General features: G+C 34.2%; 1 protein-coding gene and 1 long non-coding RNA gene across 3 annotated transcripts in view; both read left to right on the forward strand.

The window, feature by feature from the left end:
* Positions 1-14,812, forward strand: part of man1a2 (mannosidase, alpha, class 1A, member 2) — a 182,954-nt gene that overhangs the window by 112,095 nt on the left and 56,047 nt on the right. For both annotated transcript variants that reach the window (NM_001256622.1, XM_087266015.1), the window contains 1 exon segment: positions 9,074-9,192. In NM_001256622.1, the coding sequence (NP_001243551.1) occupies positions 9,074-9,192 (119 nt within the window).
* Positions 9,276-13,363, forward strand: LOC147842338 (uncharacterized). The gene is made up of 3 exons (XR_015499341.1): positions 9,276-9,312; positions 9,428-10,463; positions 11,717-13,363. It is a non-coding gene; the product is annotated as an uncharacterized LOC147842338 (long non-coding RNA).

Below are 14,812 nucleotides of genomic sequence, written 5' to 3' on the forward strand. Positions count from 1 at the left end.
TTTATACAGCAGAAGTAAGGCTGCTTAAACTTGAAAATTGATGCAAGGACTAGGCGTGTGCTATTAATCAAAGTAATCAAAATCGACATTTATAACCTATAATCCATCATGTTTTTCCAGGTCTTTTTTTTCTAATTACTTTCCCTATCGAATGTGGTTTCACATGGCCCCGCTTTGTCAAGACGGATTTAAACTTTTTCTGCTACTTTGCAGCCACATCTGATCTCTGGTCAAAGAGGATGATGGACCCATTCTTGAGCCTAAGTCTGTTTCACACCGCAAGCGTGACCAGCGCATGTTTTTTTTTTTTTTTTTTTTACGTCTATGTTAACAGTTTAGAGCTTAAAAACCGCACGCAGAAACAGCACGTCAGCGCTAGGCGTGATCTTCGTTAAAGCAGCAGTGCCACGATAGTTTTGGTGCTGGGTCCATTTTTGCCACGCTGCTTACACTGAAAGTGAGACACATTAAATTACAGTAAAAAGTAGCAATTAATACCCAATAAACGCATAAATAATATCTACTGATTTTCATCTCTTTAATCAAATCAACTTAAACAATTAAAAATGTCAACAAATTTTTATTTTGGCCCGAACTACAAAACCAAATTGAAAACAGTTAGTATTAGTTTTGCATAAGTTGCACAATAGTTAGATCATGTACAAATATCATTATAACTATATTGTATTATAACTATAGGCCTACATCATCCTGACAATCAAAAACAAAATGACATGACATCACTGGTGATTGTCTTCTGATTGAGCACTTGTAAAGACAAGAATGACACTCCTTAGACCATGAGAACCATACAGTTCTTTAGGATCTATAAAATTGGTAAAATAAAGACTTGCAGGTTAAGGAAACAGCATAGGAGGAAGTTGTCAGATAAAAAGTAAAAAAATAAAATAAAATTATAGATCGATTGGTAAGTGGTAACTAGATCGAATAGACTGAGATAGATTGATCTGTGCAGCATCTGCTGATAAGCTGCGTGCTGCAGACGCAGTTGTTGTGAAAGGCAATCGCGCTGTTCTGCACACCATACGCTGCTTGTACTTGCGGTGTGAAACAGCTGTCACTTTGCACTACTATTGATGATTATTGGAAGCTGCGCCTGAGATGCCTTGAGACGGCATATTTTCTATTACATTAAAATTATTATTTACACTAAAATATTTGTTTACAGAAGATGCAAGAAATGCACTGTTTAAAATATTATTTACAGGATATGAAAGAGTTATTTGGTTTAAAAGAGATTTTTCTACTTTTAATATGACAAATATTGAAAATAATTATTTACTTCTAAAAGTAATTTATTTACATTTTTAAATAAATTTTAGGCTACGTGTGCTTTAATTTTTGTTGTTCAATGCTAATGTTGAATAAATAATTATAGATAGTAGATAGTGTGCGTTTCCTTCAGTCATTTTAAAATCAAGTCATTTGAATGTCATTCAGAAATCTTTTACTTGTACCATGAGCATATTTACTGTACAAATCTTGTCAGTGAACAATGAGGGCTGTAGAATTAAATATATAAATAAAATAATAATTCATTAATACACTGTAAAACCCAAAAAGTTAAGGTAACTCAAACCATTTTAGGATACCGATTGCAAGAAACCATTTAAAGTTTATAAATTTATCATAATGAGTACTGTAAACTTAATATGTTTGAGTAAACGAAGCAACTTGAGAACAGTAAAACCCAATAAATAAAGAGAGCTCAAACCAACAGAGTACTGCAAAACCCAATAAGTTAAGAGAACTGGATGAGAACTGTGAGCTTACTTCATTTAAGTTGAAGTAATGAAGTATTTAATTATCTCATTACCTTCAACAATGAGTTCAAAACTCTTTTCAAATGAGTAGAATTAACTTTCAGTCAATTTCAAGTTAACTACACTCATTTCGTTTGATAAAGTTGACTGTTGGGTTTTACAGAGTAGTAATTGAGTTAAAATATTCAATTAATTGAATATTAAATCGCCCAGCCCTATCAATGACGCATGAGACTAAATTCTGACCATAAGACTAAATTCCAACCTCATAAGGAGCATTTTTCTGAAATCAAGTAAGGTTGAGATTTGTAATAACATCATATTTACATAATATGAAAGCGGAATAAATGATCTATCCATGGATGTATGGTTTGTTGAGATAGGAAAATATTAGTCTGAGATGCAAATATTTGAATAGCTGGAAGCTGAGGGTTCCAAAAAAAAAATCTAATTCATTTTTAAAGTTGTCAAAATTAAGTACTTAGCAAGGCCTTTGGTTAGTTTTAATAGTAGAAAGGTTTGCTATATTAAATTTAGGAAATGTACTAAATATATTTAAGGAACATCTTTACATAATATGCTAATGATTTTAGCATAAAAAATCATTACTTTTGACCGATACAATACATTTTTAGTTTTGCCAAAATATACATAATTTTGTGGTCCAGGGTCATAACTATGCCTGCTTTGACCCATTTACTAGTATAAAATTATACAGTTATAATATCAATCTAAATATATTGATTCCATCTCTGAGCAGTTGTAAAGACCTCCAAATGCAGCTTTAGAAGTGCCTCTCTGCATGTGCAGTGTAAATTTGGCCTTACACAACTGAGGCTGCTTTGTGTCAGTATTAAATTCTGTGTAAGGATGCAGTGCCACACAAAAGCCAGGGTAAATTATGACCGCTCACACCATACAGTCGTAATTGCTGTGTAAATGCATTTAAGGCACCTCTTAAGCAGCATGAAACAGTCTGTGAGTCTACTAAATGCTCCTTCAGATGTGCATCTGCCTGTGCCTCCCTTTATGGGAAGAAAATTTACAGTAGCACGGGTCCAATTCTAGAGAATAAATATGGACGTGTTCTTCTGTTTGTGAATAAAAGTGATTCTAGAAGTTACCCTAGAAAATAAAAGTGAAATTCTATTGAAAAAAAAAAATACAAAATCTATATAAATTACTATAGGCTGTCTGCTTAAAATTCAATGGCATATCAAATCCAGAACAAAGTTTGCCTCCTGAGGCGCTAGTATTGCCATCTTCAACATAAATCTTTAAGCCTGCTCTGTACCTGCTTAAAATGTAGTGTAAAGATGTAATGCCACATAAAAGCCTGACTAAATTATGCCTGCTCAGATCCACATCAGCCCCAAATATCAAAAGTTACAGCAGTAATTCAGTGTAAATGCATCTTTGCCACCTTTGTGCAGCAGTAAACAGTCATTCCATTTCTTTTTCAGAAGTGGCTCTGTCACATTTTTGCCAGATTTATAAAACCACTAAATTAGATGTCATTTTTATTTATTCTACTAACCGAATGCTATATGTAAACATTGAACTTGGATCTGCCTTGATGCATTTTTACCTTTCTATCATTTTCCAGCAGTAGTTTCATCATGATTCACCAGGAAGTGTGATGACTTGACCTTACAAAACACTGAAACCTTTTATTTATGGTTACTCATATTAGGTGCATCCTCACATCCTATCAGCTCGTCTGTGTTCACCAGCTCAACAGTTGTCTGTTATTTTACAGTTCAGTCGTGCTTTTGGCCTCATGACTCATTTGTGGAAATTGCACTAGGAATGTTTTTTTTCTTTATGCGCTCTTATTGAGTACAAATTGGCCATCATAAAAGATTTCTTGAAAGAGATGGCTGCATACAGAATAAAGCCACAAGACAATTATTATTTTTTTCAGAACCACAGTGATGGTTTCTGACTAATGCACAGGTTAAAATTGGAGCAGTTTGATTTTAAAATTTTAATTGTACTTTTTTCTAGAGGTCTAATCTCCCATAACTCCTCATTCACGGTTGTGACAATTGCTAATGTTTAGAAGCAATTTAAAAGTGCTTGGAATAATTTGACTGAGCAAAATTGCAGTCATTATATGCATTTATATTATTTAAACTTTTTTAATATGCTACACTGAAAAAAAAAAAACATTCAAAGAGGACTCTTTGAATTTACTGCATTTTTTGATGGAAGTAAACAATTTATTGGGGCTGAATTTTAACAAACAAATTAAGTTGAACATTATTAATTTAATTTGTTTGTTTAAATCCAGCCCATATCAATTGTTTTTTTCAGTGTACTGTTCAAAAGTCAAACTTTTATTTAAGTTTTCAAAATCAATACTTTCATTCAGCAAGAACACAGTTAATTGATCATCAGTGACAGTCAAGTTCTTTGCACACTGAAATTTTTGTTTGTTTTTTTCATATTCATTTTCGAAAAAGTTGTCATGTGAACAAACCTCACTGAGTTCGATGTGTATTAAATAATCCATTACAAGAAATTGCAACACATTGCGGAATCAATTGCAGTGATGCTTTGTTCTCTCTTCTCTAAAAAAAAAAGAAAGCAGAATAGGCTACATATTGCGTTCATTAAATGCATTGAGGATGGAGAGTTCAGCTCATTATTAAAGAGCTGCGCTATGATTATCCCGAAATGCAAAGTTTATTTCAGCAAAATCAGTGGAATTTGATACATTTCTTGTGATACTTCACACACTCATGTATGTAAACAAATGTACCTATAGACATTATAATAGATGGTGGCCGCGTTGACGTGTCAAAGCAACGGACCGAAATAACATAAAATGTATGGACACACACGAATACACACACCAAGCAGCAGCAGGGGAAAAGTGCGCCCGTCACTGAATCCAGCACATAGCGGTTCTCAGTTATCCACCACATTCTGTCTTTATTTTATGCGCTGCGTTTGTCAAAGTTATCTGTAGCTCAAATGACAGCATTCAGTATTTAACTATTTGCTTGTACTGTGACTTTGAACTGTCAAAACACCTTTCAAACTGGTTTGATTTTTATTTATTTATTTTATTTTTTTATTTTTTAAATGACGGAAAAGGACGAAAGTTTCAGGGGCAATGCGTCAATAGGATTCACACAATGTAAGGTCATATTTTTGTGCGAAAATTGCGGGGGAAAATTTCGGATTCAGTGTGCAATAACCTTTGTCAAAAGTATCAGCTGATACTGAAATGTTAAAATAGTCCTACCATTGGAATTCCTCAAGTAACTGTATTGATTTACACCAGCAAAGTCTGGCATCCAGAATTCCAGCCTCAACAGAGGTCAAATGTTTGCTGGAAATTAACACTTTAAAAATTTTAGCATCAATTGGTACCAAAGTCAATATACTTTTGACAACCCTGGTAACAGTAAAGATATTTGTTTAATAAATACATTTCAAATGAATACTGTTCTTTTTAACAAGTAATAGTTTCCCACAAATATATTAAGCAGCACATCCATGCACAATCCAACCACTATGCACAACTAAACAATAATAATAATAATAATAATAATAATAATAAATGCTTGAGCACAAAATCGGCATATAAAATGTAATTTAAAAGATTGTGACACTGAAGATTGCAGTGCCTTAAATAAAATGTAAAATTTTTTTTTATTTTTTTTTTTACTTTTTTAAAACTTTTTTTTTTAAAGTTTTTTTTTTTTAAATGTTAAAAGAGTTTTTTAATGATGGCACATTTCATTCTTTCATTCTCAGTTTTTCATTCTTAATTACATAAATATATTAAAATCGAAACTGCTTATATACAGTACAGATATTAACTGGTGGAGTTTTGGTGTAACGTCACTTATCAGTCATTCTGCACCCAAACATACTTCCTCTTTCTGCAACACTTCCCTGCATACCAGAACTGAACAGTAAAGTGCATCTTCAATATATTTCGAAACTTCTACAAGCATCCAGCTTCTTGTGACCTGTCTAGACTTCTTGTTAGACAGTAGTCTGGAGCAAGGCCCCCTGCACTATATTTACCCCTATTCTGCTATTTCCCTCTTGTATGCAGTTCCTTCTAAGAAGTATGCAACACAGTAAGACAGAAGAATTATGTTTGGTTAATATATACAGTATGGCATCGTTCAAAAAAAAAAGATTGATTAATCTGTATCTGTTTTAGTCTAAAATGTTTCTAATAATAAATAAAGACACAAAAATACAAATAAATTCCTTTTTCCCCACTGCAGCCTTGATGAGCATAATAGACTTTATTTAATAGCACTAACAAATCTGACCAACCCATACTTTTTATGGTAATGTGTTTCTGTATACAACTCCATCTGTGTGGTCTAATGCCTTGATTTCATCACTCTATCTTTTACTTTCAACTGTTCTTTCTCTCACACACACACCTAAAGCAGTTTGTTGATGAGCACAGCAGATGTTGCTGTCAAAGTCCGGGGAGAATCAGTGGCGGCACTGTGGAGGGCACTATTAAACTGTTAGAAATGGGACCGGGTTTAGCTCTCTCTCTCAATTTCTTTGATAAACCCCCAAGACAAAACAAAGGGAGAAAGCCTACTGACTCATTCCTTTGGTCTGGAGATGCAACAAAGTAAATGTCCTCCTCCCTTCGTATACTGAAGCACCAACAATCACAAACACACCCTGCATTTAACTAAATAAACCTTTCAACCACTGAAAACCTCTCCAATGTGCTTCTCTGAGAATGAGACTCCGAAGAAAAAGTGTATCTGAAGAATGAAATCATCACACAGGCTGCCACGTGTGCGTTCATATTAGAACAGCTTGCAATCTGTCGCCAAATGAAACTGGCATGGATGGCACAAAGTGAGGGAGTGTGGGATGTAGAGATGGCTCATAGGAAGCAGAGAGAGAGAGGAGCTTGGGCTGAATGGCATTGGAATTCCCCAAGTAACTTTATTGAGTCCAATTTGATTTACACCAACAAAGTCTGGCATCCAGAATGCCAGCCTTGTGTAAATGCCAATCAAGATTCATTTAGTACGATGAGGCTTGATTTTCACTCAAGGAGAGAGCCAGAAAAGGTGGATTTTACTCGAGATGTGCAGTGTATTTATGGGAAGTGAAATGAGGTGCATCTAATTTCGCAATCTAATTATTTGACACATCCATTTTTTTTTTCACTATGCCATATAAGCCACATAGGAAGGGGCCTTCTTTTTTAAAATGTACAAAGACTACAGAGAAGGAAATGGAAAGGGCGATCAAGGGGAAGGCATTTTACAGTCTTAAAAAAAATGACGTAAGAGCACATTGCTTTAAGTCTTGTAAAAAGAAAGATGGAAAGCAAGTGATTATGTGGTTTGGGGATCCTCTGGACAAACCGAGGCAGCAGTCTGGACAGATTAGATGAGCTAAGAGGCTGAGTGCTGCTGGGTATTTTCAAATGATTTCGAGATCCTGACAGTAATAATGATGATAGCATTACAGTTCTAAAGATTCAGAGAGAAAACACGCAGCATTTCTCGACAGTTTGCCACTCATGAGATGGGAAAACACGATAGCTTGATCTTGAACTTTGAGCATAGCTTTATGGGGGATTCATGATAGATTTACAGGTGCTTTGGAAATCTTTGTTTCGTCTTAATCAAAGAAAAATAATGTAACAATGATAAACAGGCTATTTCTTTTTGGATCGTTTTTTACAATTGGTTTACATTCATCCAAGACCAAACAAACATTTTAGGTTTAAAAAGTAATGATAAATAAATAAGTAAATGTATATATCAGTCAAAAGTTTGGGGTCAGTTTAAGGCGGCCTTTACTAAATGTAAAAAAAGTTAAATTGTTAAATATTCATAAAAAATTTAAATAACTGCTTTCTTATATGTAGTTTCAAATGAAATCAATACTCCAGTCATTGTTGCTTTTATTACTATTACCATTAATAATAATAATAATAATAACAATAATAATAAATATTCAAGTGATTTCTAAAGGATCATGAGACTCTGAAGAAGTAACGAAGCTGGAAATTCATGATTAAAATCACTGAAATAAATGATTAAATGAAATGATAAACTACTTTTGAACAGTTCTTTTGTTCTTTGCAATAACATTTCACAATTTTACCATTTTTAATGTATTTTTGATTAAAGAAATGCAGCCTTGGAGAGCACGATAGGCTTATTTTAAAACATTTAAAAATCTTACTGACTCCAAACATTCGACCCGTAGTGTATATATACACATACATGCATTCAATCATTGCAGCATCAACTCTCTTTCATAAAACCTGAAATGGTTCATTCATAAATCTGGTTTCTCTAAAATGAAAAAAACAGCCATTACTATATCTGAATATAATCTCAGGAGGCTATATGTCATGCTAGCTTTCAAACATTTGGGCGCCAATAATATTTTATTCATCTATTTTTGTTTTGACTCTCTTCCATGCTTACCAATACTATTACAATTTAAACTACAGTGGTCCCTCACTATAACACAGTTCACCTTTTGTGGCCTCACAGCAATTTGAAATGCTTTTTTTTACAGCACATTGTGCTCTGTGTCCTGATTGGCTGTAGACCATTGTCAATCAATCTCCTCCAAGCCGTGTCTCCTGTACAGGCACCTGCGTGTCAAAGGCACCTGTATTAGCACCCAAAAGGCAGAGGAAGATGCTAACCATCACACAAAAAGTTGGACTTCTGAACATGCTAAAGTAAGGCGGAAGTTACACGGCTGTAGGGCGCCATTAGGGAATAAATGAATCTTCGGTACGCTACATTCAGTTTTGCAGCCTTAAAACATCTTATTATAATTGAAAATGAACGTTGATGACTTTGAGTTTTTTTTTTTTTTTTACAAAACTTCTGCGATTAACGAGGGACCACTGTATTTCTATTTGAAAACATTTTAAGGTATAATTTATTCTTGTGAAGACACCATTGCTTTTGCAACAGCTTGAAGTTATTTTAAAATGTTAATTTTCTTCTCAAGAAACATTTATTAGCACATTTAGTGTAGGGGAACAGCATTTACTGTATTTGAACCAGCAGTATTTTATTCCAGTGCATATGCCTTTACTGTCACCTTTGATCTTTTTTGAAAATAAACTGGCTAATTACTTCTGAAAGAATCTAAACTTTTTCTCCTTTGCACTTTTCCTCCAGTTTCACACTAATGCAAATGAATACCGCTTGCATCAGGCTGCCCTGATTATGTTACTTTAAGTTTGTTTTCTTCTTAATTGCTCTGGTGCATATTCAATACTCACATCCACATCCTCTCTGCAGGTAATTCCCAGATGGGGGCCACTATAGTAGACGCTCTGGATACGCTTTATATAATGGGCCTTCATGACGAGTTTAAAGACGGCCAGGAGTGGATCGAGCAAAACCTGGATTTCAGTGTGGTAAGTGGCCAAGACACACACAACAACCACCAACACTTCTCTTTGTAGGTCTGGAGTCAAAATGTGTCTGTTTTTGTTTATAGACACGATGATATCTCAGAACACTGTTATTTCACAGCGGTAAGCTGTATACTTTGGCAGGCGGCTGACACAGCTGTATTAACAGCCGCTCGACACCCCGTAACTCCTCAAAGACTTGAATCCTCAGCGTGTGAATCTTTCCGGTTTTGATCAGATTGCGGTGGCACTCGGTGGAAAACATGTGCGGAGAGAGTTGATGTGGCACATCGCTGTATCCAGGAGACGAGACTGGCGCCATGGAAACAATGCCAACCACCGGAGCTCTGCCTCCAGAATTAGCTTGTGATGTTTAGGGGAAAATGGCAGACAAAAGAGACGTCAGAGAACGAAGTGGGGCCGGCGAGTGGCCCCCAGGGGCTCCGTGTCTCCTGCTCTCCTCCTGTGTCTGCATTCACATCCTCACCCGTTAATGGGATTTCTCCAGTTTCTATCCCTATCAGTTGTTTTTCCGTCGTCTCCAGCATCAGATACGGGGGAAGCTGTATGGTCCTCTTGGGTTTATCATCTCTCTGGTGTCTGTGTTGTCGTTTCACTCCCGTCTCCCTTCTGCCACCTTTCTTTTAGCAGATCTGGTGGACTCGCAGCATCTGAGATCTTCTTTGCATGTTTAGCTCATCTTTTTGCCTCTTTGAGGTTAAGTACATTCAAACACACAGAAAAATAGTTGAAGACAAACAATTTCTAACTGGTTTCATTTATAGTTCTAATATCTTAAAATGAAAGGGATAAAAATGAAATTTTCCTGATTATTTGCTCACCCTCATGAATAAGGCCAAACAGAATCTGCAGATATGTTTTGCTATTTCTGCGCAGAATTTTGTAGAAAATCTGCGGAATTATGCGAAATGATTTTGTGAGTATCTTAACTAAAAACCTAACATATGAAATAAAAAACAATACATTTTTAACTTTTATTTTTGTGTGCAATGCAAGTTCACTTAGATCCACGTATTTGGTAAACAAAGCAAGTATCCCTTATAATATATCTACTAAAAGACAGAAAATATTACTTTACAAACTGTAATGTAAATAAATCATATAAACATTTTCATATTAATCAATAATGTTACTAAAATTAAATTAAACTCTTTTAAAAAAAATTCACTCGATGGGCTAAAAATCTGCTGAACGGTGCAGATTTCTGTGCGCACAGATTCTGAGTGGGCCTACTCATGACACTCTTTCCTTCAGTACAGAATGAAGGTATTTTACCTCAAAGTCTGCTCCCTGGTGAATTAAAAAATTATTTTAGTAATAATCCAACAACAACATTATTGGCTATAATTCACAGCAACCGGTAATTTATTCATTAAAAAAATCTTTTTAAACCTTTAGAGTACTGATCACTAAATGATCAAATCTGGTGAAGTGGTTCTAAACTGAACAATTTCAGATTATTTCTGAACACCCTGTGATAGTTATTTAACACTTTGCAAGCTTTTGTTAGCGACACCCATTTTCCAATGATCCAATCAGTTCCCAGTGGACAAAATCGTGCACCGCCCTTCTTTGTTAGTAAATGCAAGGCTGTTTATGAAATTCAGGTATAACACTGAAAACATTTCAGAGGACTGTTATATCTATCAAGTCAATCTGTCAGATTCTGGAGTGCATTCAAGTTCTAAAGAAAAATATAAAATAAAGGATATATTATCTTAAATAAAACTGTAAAGCTACATAAAACAAAACAAAAACATGATGTATATGCTGAGTTCTTTGGCTAGGCAGCCGGAATCAGAGGTGATGTGAGTGCCACCAGCAAGACCAAGCTGTCACTCAAGTGGCCACGCTCTTAATTATGCAGACTTAATATCATATAAACGAAATGGAGAAGTTAAATAAAATTAAAATCACCCCCTCACAGCTGTCATGAAGTATAATATTAGCTATATACAGTACACTAAAATCTTTTTTGTACCAGGCTGTAAACATCTTTTTTCTGTCATAAAGTTTTAACATTTAAACATTTAACATTTTAACATTAGGGTCAATAGAAATGTGCTCTGTTTTGGAACCAGGACTAGTGGAATTTTGATGAATTGCAGTTTTAGTTACTTTCGTATTAATTTCACAAGGGAGAGCCGGATGTTGCCGCTTGATCACAATAGAGAGGAAAAAAATCACAATATTAGCTTTCATTTTATGGCGACTTTAAAGGTACAGAGACCAATTTCAGATACAGCCTGAGACTGATCTCAGAACTAGCATTAGCGCAAGTATGGCTAACTTAGTGAAGCAACAAGCATTAATATTGCTAATAAAGCTGCCAACACTCAGCTTTATAGGCGATAACCACAAAACTAAAAATCTTGTTTGAAAGTCTTTCAAATCTTTAAACTAAATGAAAATTTAACTATTAAGTCTTGTTTTTAGCTTGAAACTTGATTTAGCTTTTTTTATTGCTTCACTTCCCCATTTGTTACAATTCCTTGGAACTACACAGCCACTACCCTGTTAGTTATACAAGCACAATTTCCAACACAACATGTTGTCTCAACACAAAACAATTAAGTTAGATTAGTCTTTTACAAATTTAGGTGGATTGAACATGAAACAAGTAAAGTGGCCATAATAATTACAATAATTATGATGTTTTAGCTCGTATAAATTTTTTTTGAGGGTATGTAAAGCATTTCACATGATTACATAATTTTATTAACACATATACTGGGGGAGTAAAAAGTATCTAGGCAATATTTATTGGCTGAAGTACTTCTATAAATAGAGTCATGGTTAAAATAAATTTCTAAATAGATGGGAATAAATAGGATTTCATATTTCACACATGTATAGTACAGGAATAGGCCACATTTTTTTAAAGGCCTCCAGTAGTTGGTACTTTTCACTCATTCTGTAACACCATTAGCAGATCTGCTGGACTCGCAGTGGCTGAGATCTCCTCTGCATGTTTAGTTCATCTCTTTTGGCTTTTCGAGCGGTGACCTAATTTCTTCTCTTTCCCCTCCTCACTGTTACTTTTGGACAAGCGTGTCTTATAAAGCATGTGTGCTCTGAGGAATGACTCACGCTTGGGCCGTTGGGTCTGGCCGATGAGGGCTCAGCGTGTCACATTGGGATGGAGGTGTTGGAAGGATCTTTTTTTGGTGGAAGGCAATAATCTGCAAAGCATGAGCAAGAAAGTGAAGTGTGTACAATACTCTGTTTCCACAACAGTGTTATCAGCAGAGCTGTTGTCAACTTCGATGTTAACGTTTCTTTATTAGGTTTATTTCAGAGGAATTGTGTGGCATTGAGGACTGAGCCTTTATTTTAAAATTCAGCTTTTAAAACTCCTTTAAAAATTAAATGTAATAGTTGCTCTAAATAATTCATGCTTTAATGTTTTTTGGTGAAATAACTAGAGCACTGTTGTGAATAACAGACATATTTTTAGAAATTAAATTTAACCGCTATTTATAATAATAATACTCAATATTAATAAATACAATAATCATGTTCATGATAGCTGTTTTTATGTTCATAATAGCTTCCCTTTTTTATATTTAAAAAATAAATAAATAAAAATTAAATCTTGCAGTTTTTTAAAATAAAATGCTCTTAAAAATATGTAGGCCTAATTTTAAGATTTGTGTATCTGAATTGTATGTCAAAATGTCCCTCCAGTTGATTTGCACATGATTAACAATCTAATAAGCTAAATGTGATTCATAATATAATACATATGATAAATATGACAATGATAATAAATATAATAGCTAAATGAAACTTTTTGTAATTGTATATATCAAACATAGTAGCAGGTTTATATTTCATCTGTAAATCAAATAAGTTTTAGTTTAGGGCTGCACAATATATCGTTTCAGCATTGATATCGCAATGTGTGCCTTCGCAATAGTCACATCGCAGCATTTGCAATGTGGAGTTGGGATTATTATAGTTGATCAGCAATAAAGAATGTACAGTGTTTACATTTTACATTACATTTGATTAGTCAATAAAGACAGGACAAAATAGAGATATGGATGAGGTTTTGCTTCTCGTAATGGTGGATCAAACATGTAACAATGTTGAAATTCTAAGAAATATATGTGCTGTTAATAAAATAAATACATCTTATAACTTTTTGAAATATTTTTCCCTTTTCATTTACAAATATCATGATATATTGTGGATGGTTTTTGTGTTACATTGCTGATATCATTATCTTTCATTATTGTGGGCAAAAACTCATGATAATATTGTATTATATTGTGCTTATTTTACTACTTATTTCACTTTTATCTTTGCTCTATCTTATTTCTTTATTCTTTCATTTTCTTTGATTCACTCCTCTACAAGATTATTCCAATTATTAACCAAAGTTAATAATTTAACTTTAATGATTTAACTAAGCTTTTCACTCATCATAGCACACGTGCTGCTCATATCGCAATATAAATCACAGCAAAATAAAATATCCCAATGTCAGATTTCTTGATTTACTTCAAAAAGTAAAAAAAAAAACAAAAAAAAAACTTTTTTAATGTACTAGCATATTCACGTTAATTGTTTTAGACATGTAAAATATCTGTTTTCATATGTTTCATTAATAAATGTGTACATGGTCCCTTGTGTAAACAAACTGGTGAATTATTTATTAATCAGAAACAAAATGTCTGAAAGAATCATTTCATGGAAAAAAACTTTTATTCATCACCAAGACCTCAGTTTAAAAAAAAATAATAATAATGTTCTACTAAAGAAAAATCAACAACAGTACCTTTCGGGGGACTAAATTAAGAAAGAACTTAAACTTTTGGGTGAACTGTGTGTGCCTTTACTTTTATTAGCTTTGTTTTTATTGTTAACCTTTGATAAATATAAATACAGTGGTCCCTTGTTAATCGTGGGCGTTCCGTTCTAAAAATTACCCGCAATAGATGAAATCTGCGAGGTCATCAGTGTTATCTTTTTTTATTATTATAGATGTTTCGAGGCTGTAAAACAGATGTAGCGAACCTGAAGATTCATTTATTTCATAATTGCAAACTACAGCCTCGTAACTTTTACCTTCCTTTAGCATGTCCAGAAGTCCAACTTTTTGTGAGATGGGCAGCATCCTCCTCTGCCTTTTAGGTGCTACCGCAGGTGCCTTTGAGGGTGTTTTTTTTTTTTTTTTGTGGAGAAAACTTGCAAACATACAGCACAGCATTTCAGAGTCACACTGCTAGAAATCCAAGACTTATGTCAATTTGATAAGCTAAACGCATTCTGTACTGTACAGTAGGCACGGCACAGTTGAAATTGATTGACAGTGATCAGGATGCAAACCACAATGCACTAATCAGGACACAGAACACAATGCGCTGCGAGTCCGCAAAGGGTGGACCACTGTATATTCAGTTAAAATATAAAAATCTTTACTTCAGGCCTGGATATAATTGGAGGGTGGATTGTTCACTCAACAATAGGTGAAGAAAAGAAAAGGAAAATAGACACACCATGATAAAATTCCAAACACAACACCGTTTTTGTCTTGACAATGAAAATCAGTGGGTTCCGAAACACTGTCTTTCATTGCATTTACAAAATACATTTT

Source organism: Danio rerio, chromosome 9 (assembly GCF_052040795.2).
Source record: "Danio rerio strain M-AB ecotype USA chromosome 9, GRCz13ab, whole genome shotgun sequence".
In the NCBI taxonomy this organism is placed as follows: Eukaryota; Metazoa; Chordata; class Actinopteri; order Cypriniformes; family Danionidae; genus Danio; species Danio rerio.